Raw genomic sequence first — 25,220 nt, 5'->3', positions numbered from 1 at the left:
GCAGACCATTATGAACTAATAGAGAACACCACTTACCAAACCTAATACAAAGCACTTCCTACAAAAGAGGAAAACCTTTAGAAGGGTGAGTAAGCAATTCTATTTTTAAATATTGCCTGAAAGAGAATAAGGCAAACATACTCAGGGTTCAAGGCAAGAAGCTGATTTTATTGGTGAGTTTTTGACCTAATAGCAGATGTACTGAGCTCACCTACAACTTCTGTTTTATGTCTGTGAATGCAGGAAGAGAACTAAATGTCTTGAAGATAAGGGCATTCCTAAAAATTTAGCTGTCAAACTTCAGGTATTTCTATTTGAAATGCATGGGTTAAATTTGAAGAGAAAGACAATTAGAGTGCTTTTTGTTAAGATCTCATTATCAGTTTATTTAGGAGATTAAAACCACCTGGAAGCTAAAAAAAAAAATGAGTCTTTCCACTTCTCTGTTACTTTTATCTAACCTACCTCAACTAAATTCTCAACTAAAATAAAACATTGCCAATCCTGTTATAATGATGAAATCTAAAAATCCATTCTATATACCCCAATTTTTTTACAGTTCAGACCTGTGGCAATATAGAATTCCAGGTCAGATCACTGCAGTGTTTTTATACGATGATTAGGAGAGACCCCAGCACCTGTACATGAGCACCTACACACAGTACGGGCACCTCTGCCATCAGATCATAATGAAATGCCTGAGCTGATCTGAACTTGGCTTGTCCCCTGTGCCAGCTGAGCAGAGAGCACAGCACGCTGCTGGCCAAGGCTGTGAGAGCTGTACCAGCGCTGGCCCGGTGGCCACTAGGGGAAGTCCCAGCATCACACACAAGCTGTTTACAGCTGTCCCCACCTTCAACAGTGACTAACAAGCATTGCTCCCGCACTCCCTGCTCCTCCCCGATTTTTGTACCTTCTGCACAGCCAGGGGAAGGTATCAAATTTACTCTTAATAATATGGCCCACACCTCTGTGGTAGGCTTCGAGTCTCTAACCTACTATAATACATCAGGTCATGCTCTGAAGTTGTCCTGCTGCCTTACAGTGGGTTGCCATCGTGGGAGACACATCTGCCCATGACCTGTGAAGAGCTAAAGGCACTGCTGCTGCTAAGGCATGACAATACTGACCTTCTGTGAGGATTTGCATCACACAAAATACCACCTCAGCCATCCGCTATGGCTAGGGAGCAGAAACAGAACCAAATTCAGGCATCCTGGGCACAGTATCTCCATCTGTGCCTAATTCATTAATCAATTCTTTTTGCAGGCTTGCCAAAATCCTACAAAACTTTATGCAAAAACCTTGCTAAAACTTGCACGACAGTAGTTGTGTTTCAGTGCAAGCTGGGAGAAGAGCTGTATCCCAGCCCTAATGTCAGCCTGCTTAATTCATATGGAAGCAAATAATTTTAAAGCTTCAGATTTTTTTACATCCAAAATTAACTGTTTTTCAACTCTTTTTTTTTTTTTTTGATTCTGTGAAGTTTTGATCCATACAGTCTCCTTAGAAGACAACACTTCTAAGACACTTCTAGTTGTAGCCACTGTGGCACAGCCAGAACTACAGTCCTCTCCTCATGGCTCAGATGTTCTCTACAGGGAGCAGTATAACCACTGAAATGCACCAATACCAAATGATCGCAGTTTGGTACTTAAGCACAGTCCTTCTAAAAAAACAGGTCAGCTTTCATTTTAGCAGTAGGTTCAAAAAGAGTTTCAGGGGCACAGAGGCATCTCCATGTGGTGGAGAGGAGAGACACTCCCAAGTCCAGTGGTGAGTGGGATACGATGCCAACTGGAGTACCCCTCACAGGCCCTGATGAAAGGGATGGCTTGACTCGCTCTGACTGTGCAGACAACTGATACAGCTACCAAGGACTGTATGGCTTTCACTTACAGCTCCAAAACACAGCTGCTGTGCCATGCCCCGGACAGCACCTACCTTCCATCATGGTCACTGGATCCTCCATTTTGGGCCGCAGTATGTTTGGTCCAAATACTGTAGCCAGGTTCTGGACACTCATCTTGTTAATGCTGGAATGAGCCTGAACTTCATCAAGGAACCTTGAAAAATCAAAGGAGGAGGGAATTAAAAAGTAAGTCACTTCTCAGACTAAAAGCATTCAGTTTTGTCCTGTTTTCATACAACCCTGACACCTGAAATGATTTGAGAAACTACTGTAGCTTAGCTATTCAGTATAACCCCAGATCCCTCCTAGTGTATGAACCAGAGAAGACAGGATGTTTTCTGCCAGAAGTACTCGCCTAGCAGCAACCCAGCCTACTATTGGGTCTGAAAGGGCAGATTTTTGCATTTTTATAGGAATTCTCAATTTACATGGATTGACTTTGGTGAATTTTCACTTACAGATATAACAGAAGTAATAAGTCATCTCCTTGTCCGAAAACTAGCAGCCTGTGGAAAGAGCTCTGTGGCTTGACTTGAGTCTAACAAAATACAGATCACAGAATGGTTGGAGATGGAAGTAGCCTTCAAAAATCATCTCCTTCCAATCCCCAGATAAAGAGGCAGCCAAAAAACTGGGAAAATCAGCACAGATTAAAGGAGACAAGGCTGGGGGGTCCCTGGTAATCCAAGAGGAAGCCACTGCTATACCTCACTTCTAAACCAGAGCTAATGCCAGACTGGCTATTCTGACCGCATCTGCTACTCAGCTCGTGTCATAAATCTTCCAGGTGTGCAGTATCTGGAATAAGTGTCTACCTTTAGTGTCCTGTGGGTGCTTCTGAAATAAACAATATAGTGTATTAGAATCATTCATGCCTGCTGCCAAGGCTGCAGGTGGCAGCAATTTGCTTGGCTGATCATCTTGGATAAACCAAGTGCTTCCTTCAGGCAAGCTGCTTTCACCTCCACATTTTTTAAAAGAGTTGTAACTTACACTTAAGTGGTTTTTGAATATTCATACTTTCAGAGTATATTATTTGCATATAAGACAGCCTCACAAAACTTAGAGACTTTTCCAAGTGTTAATTAATTTCACTTACTTGCATATGTATTTGAGGAGGTTGTAGTTGGCTTGGGGCAAATTCTTCACCTGTTTAACCAGTTCCTGGGTACCCTGAGGGACAGGAAAAACAAGAAGCAGAGCTATTAATGTAAAAGCTGCAAAGTAGATGTGACCTTCCTTTAGGACTACAAAGCCCTCTTTCCACAGCCAAATGCTGAACAACAGAGATAACACAAAGGCTTTGCTTTAGAAGAGGTGTCATCCAGTGTGTTGTGCCTTACCAAAAACCCAGTGTCCAGAACTTTATTCAGTTCTCAGTGGAAATCCTCCTGTAAACTTTATTGGTTGACATAGAAGTCTTCACGTACTGAAGCCTGCCAGCCTTTAAAGCCTGCCCACTGGCATTGGTACCAGTGTACCAACAGATGTGCCTTTGCCTATTTGAAACTTGGAGGCAGTGAGTGCAGCATAAATACATTGTGGTAATGCTCAGTTGAGCAGAGGAAGGTTTTTTCTTGAAAAAGCTGAATGAGTCCAATTCAGCTGCCTCCTTTTTAATGACGTACTTCCATTAGCAGTCATTCTGACCTGGGACATACTTCCTCACAAAATGTCTGTCTTTACATTAAAATGTGAGATGACACATCAGCTGAAGGAATGACTGAAACCCCTGAAGCTACTTAAATCAACTAATGAAAACCTCTGACTTAGGAGGCTATTGTCCTGCCACAATCCCAAGTATCATTTACTTGTTCCTGTCAATGCTGCTGTTGCCCTGGAGATTTGCTTATTTTTGGAGACAATGAAACCTTTTGTGGAAATACAGATACCAAAGCACATTTAAGGAAGAATGATAGCTGTGAACTAATGATGGAGAAATTCCAGAAGGAAATGGTTCCAAAAAAGTGCAGCTGAACATTCATTTCAAACTCTCCTTGAATTTTTAAGAACTGTTAGGAAGGGAATTCTGTTGGCCAAACTCTTGCAATGTATTCCTGATTTCTCCGGTCCAGACAAGTCAGAAGGATCCACAGAGCAGTGCCTAGTCCTGCCTTTCTCCTTATTACATTAAATATACAGGTACTTTTTTATTCTGTACATCCCAGCACAAAAAAAAAAAAAAAAGTTCTCTAAATAAAAACATGAAACTTAAAATTCTTAAAAGCAGTAACCACTTGATAGTTCCTTAGCTTAAACACTATGCTTGTTTAATGGTGACAGCAATGGAAATACCATTAAAAGGCCAGTCTTTTCTGAAAATCTCAATCCTCTTTTTTAAACTTCTAAACATTTTTCAGCCAAAGACAGCTGCTACTGATGTAAAGGTTAAGGTCAGTTGTTCAGGTCAATCAACTTTCAAGTGACAAGTTTGAACTAGAACTAGATGAGCTATCAGACCTAATTCCCTCTTGAATTTTTCTCTGTAACCCAATTTATTTCAAATAGGGAAATCAGGATGGTATTTGGCACTGTATTTCAAGTGCTCCAACTTAAAATGCCATTGGCTCCACTGGATGTAAGAGAAAACTTTGGAACAGAAACTTAGGCAGCTGTGAACAGCAGGAAACATGACCTAAAGGTAAAAGATGCTACCTGAAAGAAAAAACCGTTCTAAGAATTTACAATCCATGCTTTGTCACAAGGAATCTCAGGCACGGTATTACAGAGCATATCTTTATATTCATCAAAGTACAAACACCTGACAGGTAAAAAACACCTCTCTCTCCTCCTGCAGCATGTATCAGCTCTGCCAGATTTGTCCTTACCAAGGCCTGACCAACAGAAGGCAGAGGCTTAGCCTAGGAACACCAAAGTGACAGCACAGAGGAAAACACAAACTTGAAATCCCTGTAGGTAACAAGCAGCACTGGTTATTGCCAGTGTCTGCAGCCCAGCAAGCAACAGAAGCACTATACTGTTATTTATCATGAGATTTTGCAGAAATAACTCTTACCTCCTTGAAAATGCTGCTTTCCAATGAACAATCTCAAACCCAAGGATTTTACAATGTCTGTAGCAGATCAGCACCAACTCAGAGCTTCTAGTTTGGCTGGAAAACTAGCAACACTTTAGATGTTCATAAAAAATTCAGATGCCTCTTTAAAACAAACTTGAATACCTGTGTTCAATCCACTGAACTGTGTGCATCTCTAGTGTACAGGTAGCAGTGAAAGCTAAAATACCACCATGGAAAGGCAGCTCAGACTCAAATGAGTTTTTAGGCTCTTGAAGATCCCTCTTGCTCTAAATTTTCAAACCCTCGTCCCAATCAGTTGGGATCAGAATCAAAATCTCTTTTAGTGCTGCAGTCCTGCTGAAATACCTGGAGACCTCAGTACCACCCAAGGTCTCTGTTATAGCCCTGTTTGCATTCCAACACCAGAGATCAGCTGGGTGCAGAATGAAGAGGAAAAGCAATTTGAATAAAAACTTCAGGCAGTACTGGAGCTAGGCCAGGTTAATAATCACCACAATAAATCCTATCCATAGTCACTGTGTAGCAGCATGAGGTCCCACAAATTCATCTGAAAGGCTATTTTGCCTTAAGCAATTCTGTTTTTTTGGGTGAGAGGTAAGGGTAGCCATACAAAATGAAAATTATACTAAGAGTCCAAAAGTTTCATTCAAAACTTTCAAGTGAAAAATTTAAAGAAAACAGTACTTCAAACTCAACCAGTACAATTACATTTTGTTTCAAAATACTTTTACAAAATAAAACGTTTGATTTTCAAATTCCCTGCTTACCATTATGTGTTAAAAATCGTGGTTTCGATGAAACCACGTTTCTGAGCAGGGGGATTTTCCACGTGGGAGGCGAGTCAGGCCCCATAGGCTAGGCATGACTTTGTGCTGCATTCTGCTCCACGTGCTACTGTGCACGTACAGCCTCTCCACCTTCCTTTCTGAAAAGGTAAACAGCCCACGCTGAAGTTCCAGGTTTCCCTGACAAAACCAAAATTGCTTCTGTTTACAACAGCACCTTAACAAAACAACTCTGTGCTATGAGCAGTACTGTATTTTGTAAGTGCTTATTTTGGCTACCTAGTGCTCCCCACTGCCTTTCTAATCTAAAGAGAATTCTGCCCTACAAGTCATTGGAGTCTGACCTTGCTCTCGCAGATGTTGCTTCCCAAACTGCTGCAGCCTGTGCAGACAAAATCAGGCAAACAACGTAGCTAATAAGCTGCACAGTGATGTACAATTATGTTTGCCCAATTTGGCAGTGTCTCTACTCTTGTGCAATAGTGCTTAATGGATCCAAAACTTCCCAGTCTGCACATCTTATGACCAAAATCAAACCAGCTCCACTGCCTTAGAAATGCTGCTGTTTCTTGTGAAATAACCACTGTGGGGTCTGTAACCAGCACCCTGCAGAGATGCCTGAGTTCACTAAGGATAAGGCAGAAAATGAGCAAGTTTTGGAGGGAGTAGACACACACCTCTACCTACTAATATACACACTAGTGCACTGGCACCCTGATGTGGCTGTGCCCAGAGTCCAAGTACATATCCACGTGTGGTAACATGCTGTGTCATGCACAGAAATTTGCTTTCTCACAGTTGCCTAGAGGTTACATTATTTGAGTGTTATTTGCCTTTTAACCATAAAAAACTTATATTGCCACGTATGATACATTTGATGCATGCAAACAAGCATCTTCTGGTGGGCATCATAAAGGGCAATCTCCACAGAGCCTTCTGCCACTTGAACTGAAAGTGAACCCCAGACTCACAGTGAGGAACAGTTTTTACAAATTCTGCCGGAGACAAAGACAAGACCACACACAGAAAAGAGACAGAACTGTGGACCACAACTTACAAGCCCTCAGGCCTTTGCTTCTTTAGCCAAGAAAAGACATAAGAAACAGCTCTTGCAGCCTCTTTTAATTTCTGTCCTAGAAGGTGGCACCCACATCAAACCAGATCTAACGTGCCTTTGCAATCTGCAAAGGGCTAAGGGAGCACCACTATATGGATGAAATAGATCAATCAAACATATTGTAAATGATCCTGTTCCATGACTGCCACAGACCTGGTAGTTTTTGTCAGCCCTTTCCCTTGCCTGGAAACCAAAGAGAAGAACATGGTAAGAAGGTTCTGGCAAAGTATTCATACCATTATTTCCCCCCCACTGTAGGATAATATCATAGCCTGCCTTCTTACAGTGCCTTTCCTCTAAGAAATACAAAGACCATTGCACTGATCAATGTCTCATCCACCAAAATCCTTGGGAGGGAGAGTATACTGTTCTGATATATAAAATGGAAAACATAGACAAAGGGAGTGACTCCATACAGCTTATTAGTGAGTGAACAGCAAAGCTGGGAAAGGAACCAGATTTCCTCCTACCTTGCATATCTTGCCAATTATACTACGCAAGAGCTTTGCTCTGAAGAAAGAAGCACCAGGCTACAAGACTGATGTTTTTTTGTTTTTTTTTTAAGCAGCAGCCTGTGATAACAGCACCCCATTCACAGCTTCAGGAAAATTCAGGGAAAGGTTCCCAAGGACTTCATTAATTTAAATCAAGTTTGAAGAGATGAGGAAAAAAACTGTACTATATTGATTCTTGGGAACATCCTCTCTGGAGGCAGATTAGAAGGATCACTGACCTCTCCCTCATCTTTTGAGAGTAGCTGTCCACAAGAAAGAAAGTCTTCATATTTGGCAAAGGGGATGACAGGCTCTGGCAGCTCTCGAAGGTAAAGCTTCAGGAGGGACGCCACAGTGTGAACATCCGTGTTGCTGCAATAGAGAAGAGGGAAGGAAATTTAGAAACCCACACTACCTCAAAGCTTGATGCCTTTTGTTGGGGGTGTATCAAGGTCCCTCTTAGGGAGAAAGTAGGCACATGGAAGGAAGCTCTTCTGCCAGTCATTGGTACTAGGCAGGAAGGTCTGCCTCAGAACAAGGGAAACCTCCATTCTGTCAAGATAGAAATGCACCTCAGTCGAAGGGATATGCCCATGATACTGCTTAAGGTAGGGTGACACTGTGGTTCCTCTGCTAGTGTGAACCAGGAATGTGAGGAATAGTCCAGGCAAGTGCACAGCGATCACACAGCATTGACAACAGAAGCATCCCTGCCCCATGAAACATAACCTCTGAGCCTCTCACTGATCCTTCCTGATACTCTCCCCAGCCAGCAGACATGTACAGCTGATGGGCTGGGCTCCCACATGCCCTGGTCAATCATTCAGAAAAAATGGAGGAAGCTGTATTTCCTCCAGGTCCTTATTGCCCTTTGGTATGGTTGCCTGGCTTGTGGTATCTGGAATTTCCTAGCCCATCTGTTATGATAGGATATCAGCTTTTTATTTTCTCTCCCAATCCAGGAACTTCTTTTTCCTCTTCTTTCTCCTTTGCTTTAAAATTGGGGTTGAAGAGTCAGATTCTATGATGAACCCTTTCCAGCTACCCAGCTTCTGGTGTATGGGGGTATCTCTCCCTCATTCCGATTTTCCTGTGGTACAACACTGTTAATCATTGCAGATGACCTCCTCAAAGGTCTTGACTGTTGGAAGTCTAAACAGATTCTGTCACCAGCTCCTTCCTACCCACCACTGCCCTGACAGTGTTTAAAGAATTCTGAGAAAAACATATCAGTGAACACTGGGCAAGAGAGCTTCAAATCCTCTCTTCTCTCCAAAAGCTGAATCTCTTCTATTTAGTATGTTTCCTTTTTGGAACATGTAGCTAAAAGAAAACTGGAAAAACTACAACAGAAAACTGTCAGCAGATACCACTTACCTGTGGTATTATCTTACAATCCTGTTAATGCTATTCCTATTTAAAAACTCCATATTATTTAAGAATATCACAGTTTCACACAGTGGTTTTCTTCAGTTGTTTATAGTGTTTTACAAATGAGATCAGTACCCCTTATTTTTTTTTTTTTTCCTTTAGTGTGGAGTTTCAGGCATGGATGGTGGATCTGACTATCACTGAGAAGCAGAGCCCAGAATAGAGCTTCAGGGCCACTGGCTGCAGTAACTGTTTCATCCACAATGCCCTATGAAATACAGCCAGACTTTCAGTGCCATGAAAGTGCAACAGGAGCAGACTGCTATAGGTACTGGCCTTTCATAAGAACACTGGAAAAGAAAGTCTTTTAAAAATAATTATTTTAAGTGTCAGTCATCACAAAGGTTTGATCCATCATGGGGCAGGGGGCTATAAACACCTGGGATACCACTGTAGTTACAAAAGATGTCTAAAAGCACTGACTGCAGATGGGAAATAAGAAAGGATATTCCTTTCACTGCACCTGATTTGGAAAGAAGCATAAGGGTTTCACACTTCTGCTGCCAAGGTATCCCAGACCATACAGAGATAAGTTATAGCTACACATAGAGAAAAATATGATTGCTAGGAGGAGAAGCATTTCATTTAGCCAGAGTGGAACTCCCTCTCCCTTACTGCTCTCTGTGACTACAGATGTGTAAGACAGACTGTATGGGATCATGGTGGAAAGAGCAAAAGGCAATAACTGGGACACCCTCAATTTTCCTTGGGTACTTGGGTACTCCAGGCTTGCCTCCTTTGATTCTACACTGAACCTTTAGTTGCTGCATTACACACTGACTACCCAAAAGGCAGGCATTCCTTCCTGGAGGTCCTTAGTGACTCTCTTAAAGGGGAGACTTACACTGATCTATTTAGCCAGTGCAAATGGCCGTGCAAATAAAGGTGCTTACTGCACCTGAGGTGGGTCAGGCACTGGAAGAGGTTGCCTAGAGAAGCTGTGGATACCCCATCCCTGGAAGTGTACAAAGCCAGCTTGAATGGGCTCTGAGCAACCTGGTAGAGTAGAAGGTATCCCTGCCTATGGCAAGGGGCTTGAAGGAGATGAACTTTAGGATCCCTCCCAATCCAAACCATTGTACAATTGCATTTTGCTTTAAAAATGCTGTGTGGAGGCTTGGTTTATCTACATAACAAAGAAGTTAGATAATGCTAAAGTAAAACTTGAAATTGAAACTTTCACTCCTAATTAATTCCTTCTGTAGATATTCCTGTTCCACTGAATTAAGATAATTCTAATTCTGAACTAGAACACCCAGACATTCAGTTAAAAATACAAAGGTTTTGTTTAAGAAAAGATTAACTGAGACAATTTGATGATTTCAAACTTATTTTTTCATGAAAATATTTCTAAATGTTTGACACTTCCATTTAGGGAGCAAATACTGTTTGTGGTTAGGAATCAAAGAAAGGATGATGGGTGGTCTGGGAAGCTGAGGGAAAGGAAGAATTAGAAGAATGTTCCAAATAAACTCTGAAGATACTTCCCAAGATGAGACCAAACACTGCTTCTGCCCACGCAGGAGACAGTGCTAGCTCTTCCTGCAGTCGTAGGCAGGAAAGGGATTGGCAATGTCGAGACTGGCTGCAGGTCCAGGGAAAGCAATCCCCCAAGGTTAATGTGCTGGTAATACACCAGATGCCACTGGCACCACCTGGAAAATCAGGGCTAGTGAGTACCAACAAGAAATGGTGCCAGGTCTCCAAGACAAGATCCCAGATCTGATCTCATTTATGGACCTGTGATAGAGATCAGACCCAATCTACACAATGCCCTTGGATCCCCTGAAGTTCAAGTTCTCTGTTAGGATCAAGCCCTATTTCACAAAGGGCTATTAAGCTTTGCACAATGCTGAGCTTCACTCCAGGCAGGATGTACATATGACAGCAGATGAAATGTTAGTTACAGGGTAAGGACAGCTTTTGGCTGGAAGGCCTTGACAGCACTCATAGCATTCATCTTTCTGATCATCTGACTGCCTGAGGGCCAATGTAGAGACAGCACAGCTGAGAGCTGTTCTTCCCTGGCTGCCCTTGGATGGAGCACTCAGAGACAGGGCTGACACTCCTTCCATGGGAATCTATATTGAGCTGAGCATCTACAAAACCTCTGCTGGCATAATGGCCAGGCAAAACACATCAGATGGTGGTGACTATTCTGAAACCTGGTGACAAAGGAAGAGTCAAGATATTGCTCCAGGCAGATCTGCTGTGAGAGTGCAACATCTGAAAGCAGCAGATCACCTATCTCACCTCTGTCACACCCATTTCTGTGATGGGATCCCACCAACTGCTCAGTTTACTGCACCCAAATCTAGCAAAGCTTTTCATTCAACATGTGCTTAAGCTGAAACACTGGAGGAGCTCCACACTGACCAATGAGCTCTGTTCCACCAGTGAGCTGAATAAAGGCCTCCATACCCACCACCATACAGGAGAAAGCTCCATCAGCACTTTCAACAGACAGAATGGTGGTGTGGAAAAAACACGTAAGCTAGGATTGCCACTGCATGGACATTCCTGGCAGATTTTACATCACACATACACCAGCCTGAATTTGGTGATGTCAACTCACCTGTCAAAAAGGGGTTTCTCTCCACAATCAAAAGAATCCTGCAGATCTTTGACAAGGTTGGCTTGTCCAGGCATCCGAAAGAGCCCCTCCTCTGTAAGCCCTCGCTCCCGAATAAAATCCACGCACTGTTCCACCAGCAGTGGGGCCAAGCGCTGGCCATACTTCCGCTCGTACTGCACGGTGTCCTCCAGGCGCTGCCCAAAGATCCCTGACAGCAGAGAGCAAGAGAGACATCTGGGGGTCAGCTTAAACTCTTCCTGAGCTCTTGTTTGGGGCACACGAGGAGGGAAGCTCTCACATGGAGTGGGCAGCCTTTGTGAAGGTCCAGATTCTAACAGACTCTGAAGAATAAAGCTATTTTAAAAAACAAGAATTACATGATAAATATTATTTTTTCTGCTTAACCGTGCTTCAAACTGTCCTCTGCCCTAAACTGGTTTTTATCTCATACACAAGGAAGGTAGGCTTAAGGTTATTTTTATGGTTATCCACAGATGTGATGGATTTAGATTAGGTAATTATACTTTCATTGCATCTTCCATCCCAAGAAGACCAAAACAAAGGCTACATTGACTTTATGGGACACATGTCCTTGCTGCATGCACCCACTGCTTAGGCTGTCACACAGCTGTCCTACACTAGTTTGCAGCTGGCCAGCCCAACCTGCAGCAATCCCACTAGGGGGGAATGCTAACACAGCAGAGTACAGCTGTCAACATTACAATTGGATAGTGTGAGAATCTTCCACCATCCTGGGAGACTCTTTATATTTCTTTTCCTTTAATTAAACTTGCTGAATGAAAATTAAAAATGAAAAAAAAAAAACCAGTAAAAATCATGCAAAATCCATTGCCCTTCTTACTAAAAACTGTGTGCTGTACTTCTTGCATCTTGAAAATATCAGAAACACCATATTCTGTAAAACCAGACTGGCCTAGGTTAATTCTTTAGTCAGATCCACTGTAGACATATATCATTAAGTATGAAGCACTGTCTGTTTCTTTGGGGAGTATGGAGCTCCTGGCCAATACCAGATGCTGAATGACACTTTTTTGCCATCAGACCTTTCGGTAACACAGAAGGGATCAGGCTGTATGAGCCAGAGATCTTAGTTCAATCCCTACCACAAGGAGACTGCTCCATCTAAAAGGACTGACACTGAGTTCAATTCTGAAACTCTAATTCTAGCATCCTACAATGTTTGGTGGAGTAAGGGAAGATAGTATCCAAGTTAATGTACTGGCAATAAAAAAATCAGTAAGTGAGGGAATCCCAGAATCTACTCCCAGAATTTCAGAATCTACTCAGAATTTCAGATGAAACCAGACCAGAGCAGGTAGGAAATTCTCTTCAGGGATTTCTCAAAGCTAGAAGAAGTTTTCTATAGCTATCAAGGATCTTTAGATCATTTATTCAGCACTCAGTTAAACCTGCAGGTCTGAAAAAAAAAAAAAAAAAAGTAGCATGCAATATTGGAGTCACACTGTTCCACAGCCATAGCCAGAAGCAGTGTTTAATACTTGCACATATGTGCTCATACCAGGCCAAGGAATTTGGTCATTTCAGAAGGCTCTACTTACCTTCCACCACTAGTGACCATGCCTTCCTTTTTTTTTTTAGTGCTACACTCATGAGAGGCTGGTAACTCCTGGTAGGACATTCCCTAACCACTGATCACTGTTCTTCACAGGAGACACCATGTCATACCATACCTGCTTTCTATATTCAGTCCAAGCCTGCAGAATACTCAATGAAACAAACCTCTCATTATCAGTTTCAACTCATTGAATGAAAGTTGCAAGAAGAATGAAGTCCAATTTCATTTCCCTACCTGTTTGTTATACATCAGAAGACAGAAACTTTCCTTACACCACAGCCTACACAACTGCATTACAGTATCAAAGCTGGAGGGCCATGAAAAATCTCAAAGGAAATTCCCTCATCCTGGCAGGAGAGCATGCCCTTGAGCATGGGAGTGACTTATCTTTATCAGTGTATATATTTGGTTTATTGCGGAGTAAAGGTTTTACTAATTCTTATTTCTAATCTCTTTGAGTTTTCACTGAGTTGGGTACCTCTGAAGTCAGTTTCTAGGATAGGGAATCTCTTTCTGCTTTTGCATGGATTGCTTTTTAATCCCATCACATAATCCCTGCTGTCATGATGGGGCATACTTATTTCCTTAAAATGATACATTTTGTCCACTTTTCTAGATGCAAAACTTATAAATTCAGGGAGGACAGGATGTGGCACGTGTCAGGGCAATAGCAACCCTCTTTTCTCAAATCCCTACTTGCTGAATCTGTTTCCTAATGGGTCTGTCTAGAGACAACTCTGGAAAAGAGGTAAATGCTCTGCATTCCCCATAAAGCACATACACAATGTTCTATAAGCTCATGTTCTGATGTTCTACACTTAGATCAAGGACAAAGGCAGTGTCAGACACACGCACAAGCAAGCACACGCAGAGCAAGTGTATGCATGATCTCCACTGAAGAGAATCTACTTTTCCCCAGCTTTGACTGGTCTGTGATTGCTTTCACAATCAGCTTGGATCACAACAGCAATAGCTTTTCTGTAGGTGCAATCTACAGTGAGTGACTTCTGGAGACAAGAGGACTACAGTCAAATAGAGACCACCAACACAGAGATTAAGGAATGTGATGCTAAGGTAACAGAGATGTAAGGGTGATCTCCTTTGAGACTCAGATGGAGCAGCAGATGGACCCTTCACAAACACAGTATCACCATCATTGTGGGAGTCTCCTGCACAGCCAGATGCTGGGGATCCCATCTTTCTTCCTCACACGTTAAGGTCAGTAACATTTTTCTCCTTGATGAAAACAACAATCTTTGGAGGAAATAAAGGCATGGAAATATTCTTATAGTGCAATATTCTTCACCTCCCTTGAGATCATTTCAAATAAGTAACAAGAAAAACCAGGCATGAAACAAACATGACCGAGGAAGATGATCTACCTATCACAGGATGAGTGAAAGGAGCTGACACAAGCATGGGTTTCTTCTTGTGTGACAGTGTCTGCTGAAGGGCTGTGCTAGTGAGATCACACAGTCTGCATAGGTCATTTCTTGGTGGGAAGAGGACTCACGTCATTGCCACGGTGAAAGACTTCTTGCAGCCCAGCTCTCTCAGCTGCCTCCCACCCAGGTTTGGCAGTCCCACTCCAACCCAACTCCAGCTGCAGATCTATGCATTTCATTCTCCCTTGAAACTGAACCCCAATTCTCCAGGGAAGCATTAGAAAGGATCACCAAACATTGCTCAGACAAACTATTTCACCCAAGATAAGTCTTTTGCTAACTGAGACTTTCCCTTTGTTACATTTTTCAGTTACACTGCAGCTCCATGCTTTTTCTTTCTCTCTATCCTACTTCTTTTTGCGGAGCCATAGTGCCAGGCCACCAGAGATGCTGCTCAGAAGAAAGACTGCACCCTGGCTGAGGCTTTTGTCAGTAAGAGCATTATGGTTGGTGTTAAGAGAGAAAAAGCACAAGAGTTGCAGTTAGTGGCCTTGGAGAAACTGTTCATCTGTGCAGTGGCTGCAGAACTTGTCCATGGCTTAGAAAAGAAAAGTAGTGTTAAGGTTCATAGAAAGAGCAATCTAAGAACCATTTATGGAGTGGGGATGGAAAGGTACTGTCAAAGGCAAGTTTGAGGTGCTGATAGTTCCAGGCTTGCAATCTGGGCATCTGCTTGATGAAGTTTGGGAGAATTATCACTTGGGCCCTCTCAGTCACACTGGCAACAGACTTAGCAGATATGCCTACTTCAGTCTCCCAGTGCCACACAGGGCAAACTGAGGAGCTGGTGCTCTGTGACTCTGTATTGTTCATCTCATTTCTGTCAGGTCTTAGAGCTTGTAAACGTGATGTAGTTAAATGTGCCTGAAACTCCCAGTATATGACAACATCTCCAGTTTGGACAGGGACTGCCCTGCCTTGCAAGGAGAAGCAATGTGGAGCCAGTCACACACAGCCTCATCTGCTGGCTCCTCAAGGCACAGGCCTGTTTTTAATCACTGGGCCCTGCAGCTCAGACTGAACTTGGCAGCGCTTCACTCCACTTGATGATCCCGCTGGAAGACATTAAAGTCTTTTTCTTCATTCTAAAGAAGGGGAGCCAGTGCCATCCAGTCACACTCCAGACAGTGTTAAGCTGGAAATAAAGCCAAAAATTTACTAGCAAGCTAAGGGTTAACTTCCCTTGTCATACCCTTATCTATAGCTAGGCCCTTTTGTTTGATTTCAAAGGAGAAAAAAACTTCAGCATGCCTGGAACCACATCCTTAATCTCAGAAAGATTCAAGAGATATTAAAAAAATGAGCTAGCAGAGCTACAGAATTTCTTTCCTCCACTCCAACAAGCTGCCTCTGTTCTTTAAAGATTTAGGTGACTCTTTGTGGAAAAAGCCAGCCAGGAATGATGTACTGACTAAGACACAGACAGGCTCTCTGTCCTGGCCTGAACAGCTCACCCACCAGCTCCAGGCATACAAAGCCTATACATTCAGCTATGCTGTCCAGACATGCAGTGGGCAGGAAAATATATGCTCTCTGCTACCTTTTTCCTCATCATAGGCTCCGAGTTCAACCAAAATAAACTAAAGACAGAGATAAAGTCAGTTTTTGAGTAGATTTTCTTCATACAGAGGACTAAGGACTCTGCGTCTGCTTAAAGTGTGAAAAGTCCAGGCACACCTACGTCAGCTGTATGTACAGCTTATTCCACACTCGTTAAAAGATGTGTGGGAAGATAATCAGGCTTACACCTGGATGCTGCTCTACAACAGCACATACACCCGCGCACGCATGTGGTGCCTCACAGACAGGCAGTTTATGGATATAAAGATTGTGTACGTGCTCACCTGCACAGGTAAGCGCCTGCTTTTACCTTCCCACTTTCATGCTTAAGTTCCCATTTATCTGTTCCTCTCACACATGAAAGCATGGAGAAAAAATCATGGGCAGACATTCAGAAATGCGTATGTTTCCATAGCACAAAACACACACAAATCTTTAAATTGTTTCCCCTCCCCTAGCCCACCCAAGCACAGACTACATGAATTACTGCAGCAGCAACAGAAAAAGGAGTTTCATGGTAGGAGCCATATGTACCTAAAAAAAAGATAGTCCTGAACAACTAAACAATTCAACCAGCAAAAGAATGCAAGCATAGCGGGGAAAGAAAGGAAGTAAAAGACAATTAGAAATAAAGAAAAATTGACAACATAACTTGTCCAGAGTCACACAAATGGGTCTGTGGTACAACTTGGTGTCTTCTGACCTTGTTCCCAGAAAGAAAGTGTCCATATACCAGAAGCTGGTTGCTCTCATCCACATATGTCCATTTAAATATTCTGTATGTATGAAAGAGAAACACCTCTCCCCAGAACTATCTCCACATGCTAGCTTGATATCCAGTAGTATTTTTGGCCATAGACTGTCCTTGCCTCTCCTTCCCCCTTTGTAAAGTCAGCTCCTATTTTAGATTCTTAGCCTCTGTCTAAGGCTACACTTAAATATCTGCTTTTGTTCTAGCAAAAGAAAACCATAACAAATCTAAACTCTGGAAAATCATCTCATACCTCTCGTTCTTGTGCAGCACTCCGCTACATGACAGGCGCTGAGCTTCAAGCAGAAACCAGGCAGTGTCAGACAGCAGGAGCGGCAGAGAAAGAAAGTCCTGACTTCAGGCATCAGACACATTCTGAGTCCCAGCACTGGCAGCTTTCCATTCACCCAGCGCTACAGAGCACAGAGCAGCCGATCTGCCCTGGGAGATAATCTCGGCAGCACATCTGGTCTTAGCTCTACAACTCGGCATTAATTATGACTTGTGCAGAAAGCATTTGAAATATCCAATGAGATGCAGAGCTCCCGGCTCGCTCCGCACAGGGAAGGAGAGAGGAGAAAGACAGGCAGGTAGGGTCTTGCCCACCCTCGAAGCAGCCGCCAATGTAAACAGCAGCTAAGTATGGGTCACAAGTTTTAACAAAGGCATCCCCCATCGGCTCTGTAATATATTCATGCTCTAATTGCTTGTCAGATCTATTCTAGATAGCTGGAAAAGCTGAGCAACAGTTGCTGTCTGCATGCCACACTTTGGATCCTTCCTGATACAGGCAATATTACTGTGCTTGCAGGCAAACTGGTGCCCTGGTCTGGCCTCCCATCTACTTTCAAAGCAACAGAAGCAGAAACCTAGTTTTGGAGGGGAATATTTCCCCGCAGTAGCCTCAGCATGCTCTGAGAGTACCTCCACAGCTCCGGGACATGCTGGAAAGTCTAACAAAGCTTAGGAAAAGCTACACTCCTTGACCTGTGCAGGTTTATTGGTGCTTACTGCCTCTGCTTTAGCTCTTTACAGAGAAGTTGCCTGAATTAATAGCTCAGCTGAATAACTGGTAGAGGAAGGGACTACAACTCCCTACATGTGAACCAATACCCAGGCACTTTACTTGCAGGAAAACATTCACTCCCTCTCAGCTCTCTGCTCTCAGGGTAAGAAGCCTGTCATTAACAAAAACGCTTACTATGCAATGCCCTGTGTAGTTCTACAGAGGTCAGGCCTCCATTCACAAAACGCACTCATGTGACTGCAGATCTGCAGCAGTCACCAGGCAAAACCCTTGCACCAGGCTTCTGAGCAATTTTATCACTACTAGCTAAGTTTTCTCCCTCTGCAGGAAAAACAAAAAACAGCAACAAAACCCTGTGTGCAGCTGCTCATCTGCTCCGGCTGTTAAAACGTCTGTGGTCACTATATAGAGCACATTCACCTGAACTTAGTGGCCCACCCCTTGCTTAGCTACACTGTGGCTCAGTTCGAACACACATGTCCAAGATACTGACACAGCAGACAACCTATGAGATTCTAGTTAGTGAGACAGTGTTGTCTCACAACAAACTTTTCTGTATTCTCTGTTTTGACCAAAAGCTCCTGAAGAAAAGAGGCTTCCCACCATAAGCAAAGGCAGGATCAAAAGTTTCAGTTCTTGAACATGGTGCGATTCTTAGAGCTGTCATGTGCAGGGCCATAAGCTGGGACTTTGATGATCCTGGTGAGTCCTTTCCAACTCAAAATATTCTGTGACTGGCAAGATAGTAAGGTTTTCCTTAGCTGTTTAAGGTATACCCTGAGTAGCATGGTACTGCAGAGCTAGACACCAGAAGCTCATTCAATACACTAGACAGTTTTTAAAGCACACTAAAGAATGTTTAGAAAGTGATGGAAATCCTTAAACCCAAGGTACAAATGAGGTCCTCAGTATTCTTCACCCTTTTATTATCCTCTCTTTCTTTGTGGTGAACACAGCAGGCTGCAGGTTAGGGAGAGCCTGCCCACAATGCTAACTGGTGAGCAGGACAAATCCGCTTCTAAATGGCTGAGATGCCACCAGAATTTCTGGCACTATTTCCTGGAATAACACCTCAAATTGTGCCACATCTGCTAATAACATTATGGAGCCTAGAACTCGGTGTTTGGGATGGGAGCACAGGAGATAGCAAATGCAGACTTTTGTTCTCCCATTCACTTCCCCATTTCTGTTTTCCATCTCTCAAAACACAGGAACAAGGAGGTATCCACTGAAATAGAAAGTCATGCAGTTTGACATGGATATTGTTATACTTGAAGTATAATTAATCTGTGAAATGCACAGCCTCTCTGTGGCCAAGGACACAGCATGACTAAAGCATGATCAGACTTCAGCAGAACTTACAATGCTATGAGATGATGAAGCTGATGCAAACTCTTCTCCAAAGAGCAAAGACAGCTCTCTGGTGAGAGAAAAAATCTGGAGCACATGCTCGCTCACATAAGCATCAGAACTAAAGCAGAAAATGGCAGCTGCTTCAGTGTTGTTCCCTGCACAAGGTAACTCTGCAGCTATAGGTGTCCTGTGACAGCAACACTGTGCCGCACACTCCACAAGTAGTACTTGTTTTCTTATATGAAACTCTCTATCCTTTTAAAAACATGGCATTAAAATTCATGACTTAGACTAAAGAATATGATAAGACTGGAATAAAAATCACTATACATATATATATATATATATATATATATATACACACAATTTTTCTTCTGTGTTTTGAATTTGCACATCACACTTGGATCCTGCTTTCTCTGTTAACTGCATTTGTCAAAAATGAAATCCAAAGTTCACACATAATCACTGGACTGCAGGGGCTGCAGGCTCCAGAAGTATACTTGATACTGCAATTGTAGCAATATAACCCAAAGAATTTGCCACATTGCATATATCATCAAAACTTCCACCTGGAGATCTCCCTATACACATGTGCCAAGGAGAGAATGGGTAATGGAGACTGAACTCCCTTTCCCCAACTGGTATGAAGTTGTTTAACTGTAGAAAAGTTTACCAGCTCTCATTTTTGAAAAAACAACTTAGGTTTGTAAAACTCTTCAGACATTACATCTCCCCTGAACTTTCTGCTGGGGAGCTGGAGGCATTTTCTTTCCCAGTGTCATTGCAGGGAGAGAGCCCCAGCACTGTTCTCCTGAGCTAGCACTGCTGCAGTTATTCTGTTGCAGGTACCAGAACAGAAGAAAGCATCTTGCCTTTACACATCACTGCAAGCCTCAAGATTGGCTGGAAAGCTCACTACAGCTCACACAACCTCTGGAAATCCAGGTATGTTTCAGGCTTGGCATCTAACTCAGGTGAAATTCAATCTTCGGTCTGGTTGCAACAGACAGGAATGGTGAACCTGCATGAACTCAGAGTATTTCTCCTCATCACTGACTGTGAGCAAACTTCTTGGCTTGCACAGCTCTAGCAAGTGCCCATGGGGTGTGTGTATTTTTAGATGCTGGCTTAGAGGATTAGCTAATATACAGGTACACTCAAGCAGATCTGAGGGAGCTCAAATCTAGGAAATTGCTCTATTTGTACAGAAAAGGCCTAGTATCAAAGAGCCATAGCTGAAGTTCCCTATTTTATAAGAAGGTTGAACCTTGTACAGACTCATTTTTAAACCCGGGTCAGGTAAACCTGGGCACTTGAAAATCTTTTATCTGCTGAAAACTGGCAGTGAACTGGTTAGAGGTGATCAGTCACAGAGCTGAACGCAGTGGGAAAAACTTCAGCACTAATGTCTTCTGTATAGAAATTTTCCCATTTCCTCCCTCCCCAAACACTTTTGTCAGATCCTTCCCTGACCAAAATTATGTCCCCACACCCCTCACCAGCTCTGTGCTGAGGTCTCAACCCTTACTGGTGAAATGAAATCTTTTGAGGGTAAACAGGTTTCTGTTTACTGACTGATAAAAAAGTTCACTCTGGATTAAAGATTTGCAAATAGCTGTGCTCACCTTTCTACCACAGTAGATTCTTCTTAACCTGTGTGATGTCTCTCCCCATCTCTCTAAGATATGCCAGGAAAGGAACTGACCAAGCAGCACTGTAAATTACCCAGTGATGGACTGACCAGTTTATGCTCCAAACTGAGATTGTAACTGTGTTCACAGAGAGAAGATGATAAACAGACCTAAACATCACTTAACCACAGCATTCTGAATCCAGAGCCAAACTTCTGTGTTTGTTGCTCTATTTCTCTCTAAAGAAAGGCAAGAGCATTTAGAGAACAAAACATTAAGAGCAGCAAAAAATGCCTTTTAGCAATCAGTGATCTGGACCAACGTGCCCTGGACAACTTATTTCTCCCCACATCCTAAGATCACATTTTACATAATTTTTTACTTATTGACTCTTGCATATGTCTCTCTATGTTTAAAAGACAGCTTCCATACGACTGAAGCTATGTCTGTAGAAAGCACTTGATCATCAGGTCATCTCTTTCAAGTGGTGCTGCTGGTTGATGCCCCCACTGCACAGAAAAGCTTTACAAAACTTCTGGGTGTTAGTAAGTAAAAAAGAGTTATGACATAATGTAATTGTTGCCACCAGTGTCTCATCACTAGAGATGGATTCCAGCTGTGGGTTCAAATGAAAGGATCACAGAGTCTGAAACCTCTAGCATGGAATAAAATTATTCACCTGGATTTCTGGTCATCCTGGAACTGTGAAACCTCTAGTATGGAATAAAATTATTCACCTGGATTTCTGGTCATCCAGGGACTGTGATCCAGATTCACAGCCAACATTTAGCACACTAGGCACTTTTATCTATTCAGATAGCCAGACAAGCTTATATCCTGAAGCTTGTCCATATCCCAAGGTTGATAGCCTAAGCACAGTCATTCATTGAGATGCAGACAGGATGAACACTGAGCACATGGATGTTTATCCAAATCAAACTTCACAAAAAACCTCAGTCAGTCTCTAACCTTCAATTCAATTGTAAAACTCACTACGGGGTCAACTGTATATGGTTTCATTTTGTTGCATCCTCAAACTCAATCAAAGATGAAAATCTGTTACCTAATTCCCATATATTTATCTTTACCCTCCACTGTCTAGCTAAAATCCTCAACAGCTTCACCACCCAAGCAATAAGGTCATTGTCTAAGTTCCAGCAACAGCTGAACCTGACAAGCTGTGCTTGGGAAAGGGGCAGCATTTAGCTCCTATTTGTAAAATAGGTAAAACACATCAGTAAATTAGCAAGCCTTTAAAGAACACTTCTAGAAATGGTAAAGAGCTGAATGTTCCCTTCTCTAACCTGCAACTGAGAAGACATGAAGGGGAAATTGCAAGTTCAGTTATATGATTATGAATTAGAAGAAAAAATGAGCTACAGTGGATTGAAGAAGGGTAACATTAGAAAAAAAATAGGAAAAGAGAGACAGGGTGAATTTATTTCTTCTCAACTCCTAAATGGTTAAAATTGCAACTTGCAAGGAACTGGCTACCATTCCCTTTCATTCAGTAATCACATATTCTCATAACAATTATCAAAGGACTAATACACAGAAATTAAAATACTTGCCTGCAAGCTGAGAAACACCACAGGAACACTTTTGTCCCATCAATACACTGCCAGGACATGCAGTGAGAACCACCAGTGTTTTAAAGACTGTCAGATCTCAAATGTCAAACATGAATCTACTGATTACAGGAATAGTCTCACTGAGAAACCACCGGTGTAGGGGCTGGTACTGGTCAGACTTTGTGCTACAGGCAGTAGCCACCAACAATATAACAAATGCACAGCCCCTGCCAACTCTCCATGACACATGGTAGCTGAAGAGGAAAGCAAACACAAGCCCCATCACATTTTACCTAAAGCTGAACTGATCTTTGTAAAATGGGCATATTAAGCTAGTGACTACGTCCAGAAATCTTCTTTTGACTGCACAGGTAGACTTATTTCTATGATCACATCTAATTTTATTTTTAATCCATTCATTCCTTTTATTTCTGCGTCTTGTAACAATGAGTTTCACAGTTCAGTTGTGCACTGCATGAAAAATATTTTTTTCTTGGTGTAAACCTCATGACTGTGGAACTGTTCAGATTATCCTTAGATGTGTCATTTTATCCATCAGACCTTCCTGCAATCTTCTCTTTTATCTTTTCAAAATAATTTTTCTTTTCAATGAAAGGGTTTCAGATAGATTTTACACCTTAATTGCTTATACCTCTGGACCATTTTGGGGCATAGCTTGTATTAAAAATTCTACCCTGAGCTCAAAGAACCTTTCCTAGCATAAGTTTCATTCAAATGAAAACATACCCATATGATGTTTCATTTTATCAAATCAGCATCTCCCAACCAAAAAGAAATTCCATCAAGCAAATCCCATTAAAAGCTTTGCCCTGCTCACCTGCAAATATAACAAAGGCGACTTCTGTTTGTAGTTTTTCCTCTATCTGCTGTGTGGTTGAACAGAGGCACTGAGAAGCTGCCTGCCATTCCCCAGCTCGGGGTCCCTGCTTTTTGGTGCCCCAGACTGTCCACAGTAACAGATGAAGGACTATAAATTCATTCACCTGATGCCAAACTGCATCATCCTTCAGAAGCCACCAGAACAAAGCTGGATAATGACAGCTGGGGATAGCGTTGCAGTGCAGAACTCATGCTGCTGCAACCAGTAGTGGGGGACCTTCCCCCTGAGGAGCTCTGATAAAGCACTCCAAGAAGACCCATTTCTGCTCTGGGATGACCAAGCTACTGCACAGTCTCCACTCAGAGCCCAGCCCAGCCCAGGCACTAGCGCTGACCATCACTGAGAGCCTTGAGCCAGCAGCTTCAGACGTGAAATACACGCAAGGAGCAGGGGAGCAGGACCTGACTTCTAAAGGTAAGATCTTTAAAGTCACTCAGGAACACCTTGACATGCTTTAGTTTTGATTCTAGTTTTAGACCCTTCCATCAAATATTTCTACACACTATACACCAACCTTGATAAGAATCACTCTGACCCTTCTCTTCGTCAGGCTAAACAATCCAAGCCTCCTCAGCATCTCTTAGCATTTTCTTGCACAATCCTTTAATCATTTTAGTGGCCTTTCACTTGACTCACTCCAGTAGTCCCATGGCCTTCTTGTTCCAGGCAGACCAGAACTGGACAAAGAACAAAAGATGTTGAATTACTAGTGCTGAGGTGAAGGCTCACTTCCCTGAACCTGCTGGCAATGCTCTTCCTAAAACAGCCCAGGAATTTGCTGGCCACAAGGGTGCATTGCTGGCTCACGTTCAACTTGTTGAAGAGCATCCCAGTTCTTCTCTGCAAAGATGCTTTCCAGTCAGTCAGCTCCCCAAATGTGCTGTTGCCTATGTTCATCATCTGTAGGTGCAGGACTTTGCATTACTCTCTGTTGAACTTCATCAGGTTCCTGTTCACTCCTTTCTTCAGCCTGTTGGGACCCCTCTAAATGATGACACAATCATCTGATGTACCAATCAGTCCTCCCAATATCATCTGCAAGCTTGCTGAGGGTGTACGCTGCCCCATTATCCAGGTCCTTCACAAAGCTGCTAAATAGTCCTGGCCCCAGCACTGCCCTTCACATCCCTTGCCAGATTCAACTCCAGATTGCTTTAGCCTTCCTAAGTCCAATACTGCATGCTCAGAAATTTCTCTGTACTCCTCTTAGGTCACCTGTCCCTGCTTCCACTTCTATGCTTCCTTTTTAGCTAATGAGCTTTGTCACAAGCAGCTTGTTCAACCATGCAAACCTCTGCTACCTTTGCTCGGTTTCCTGCACAAGGAAGAGGACTGTTCTTTAAACTGAAGGAAGTAATCCTTGAAAATCCACGAGATCTCCTGGTTCCCTCTTCTCTTCAGGGTGATACCCCATGGCATTCTTCCATTCTTCCAAACATATCCCCATAGTCAAGGCCCATGGGTGTAATCTTTCTATGTGCCTTGCAGAATGATGCCATCAGAGTGGCTCCTTTACAGATAGTCATTGTCACCTCAGGCAAGTCATCTGATTGCTCAATATTTCAGATCCCTCTTTAACAAAAAATGAGGACAGTTGTCTTTCCCTACCTCAAGGCTATAACATGATGGTAAAATATGTTGGTCATAGAACAGTAATAGAAGCCCCAGATATATCTGACAGAGATACATGAGAAGAAAAAGAACTTAATCAGGTCTCAGAAACAGATCTTAAAACATTCTCTGTTGTGAACAGTTCTGGCAGCAAGATCCACTCCCAGCTTACTTTAGTTACTGTATCTTAGTTTCCATATCTACAGGTGCACCATTTGTGACACTTTTGCCTGGGGGCAAGGCTAACCCAGCACCTCCTCACATCTGAGCTGACTCAGGCATCCCCTAGTCCTGGGCAGATACCTGACCTCATAACCCCCCATCATCTTTCTCTTCCTCTTCCCCTGGCTGGGCCCATCTCCCAGCATTAGACAACAGCAAGAGCAAACACTGATAAGCTGCATCAGGCGCCAGCTATC

General features: G+C 42.8%; 1 protein-coding gene across 1 annotated transcript in view; it reads right to left on the bottom strand.

Moving 5' to 3' along the window:
* The window catches only part of ARHGAP22 (Rho GTPase activating protein 22), a 121,598-nt gene that overhangs the window by 6,118 nt on the left and 90,260 nt on the right, over nt 1-25,220 (bottom strand). Inside the window, exons 5-8 of the mRNA XM_053983702.1 lie at nt 11,355-11,562; nt 7,588-7,720; nt 3,012-3,085; nt 1,945-2,066 (exon numbers count right to left, since the gene is read on the bottom strand). Of these exons, the coding sequence (XP_053839677.1) occupies nt 1,945-2,066; nt 3,012-3,085; nt 7,588-7,720; nt 11,355-11,562 (537 nt within the window). The remainder of the gene's footprint in view (nt 1-1,944; nt 2,067-3,011; nt 3,086-7,587; nt 7,721-11,354; nt 11,563-25,220) is intronic.

This window comes from Vidua macroura, chromosome 8 (assembly GCF_024509145.1).
Source record: "Vidua macroura isolate BioBank_ID:100142 chromosome 8, ASM2450914v1, whole genome shotgun sequence".
Classification (NCBI taxonomy): domain Eukaryota; kingdom Metazoa; phylum Chordata; class Aves; order Passeriformes; family Viduidae; genus Vidua; species Vidua macroura.
The sequence above is the reverse complement of the archived record's forward strand: the minus strand, read 5'-3'. Positions and strand labels throughout refer to the sequence as shown.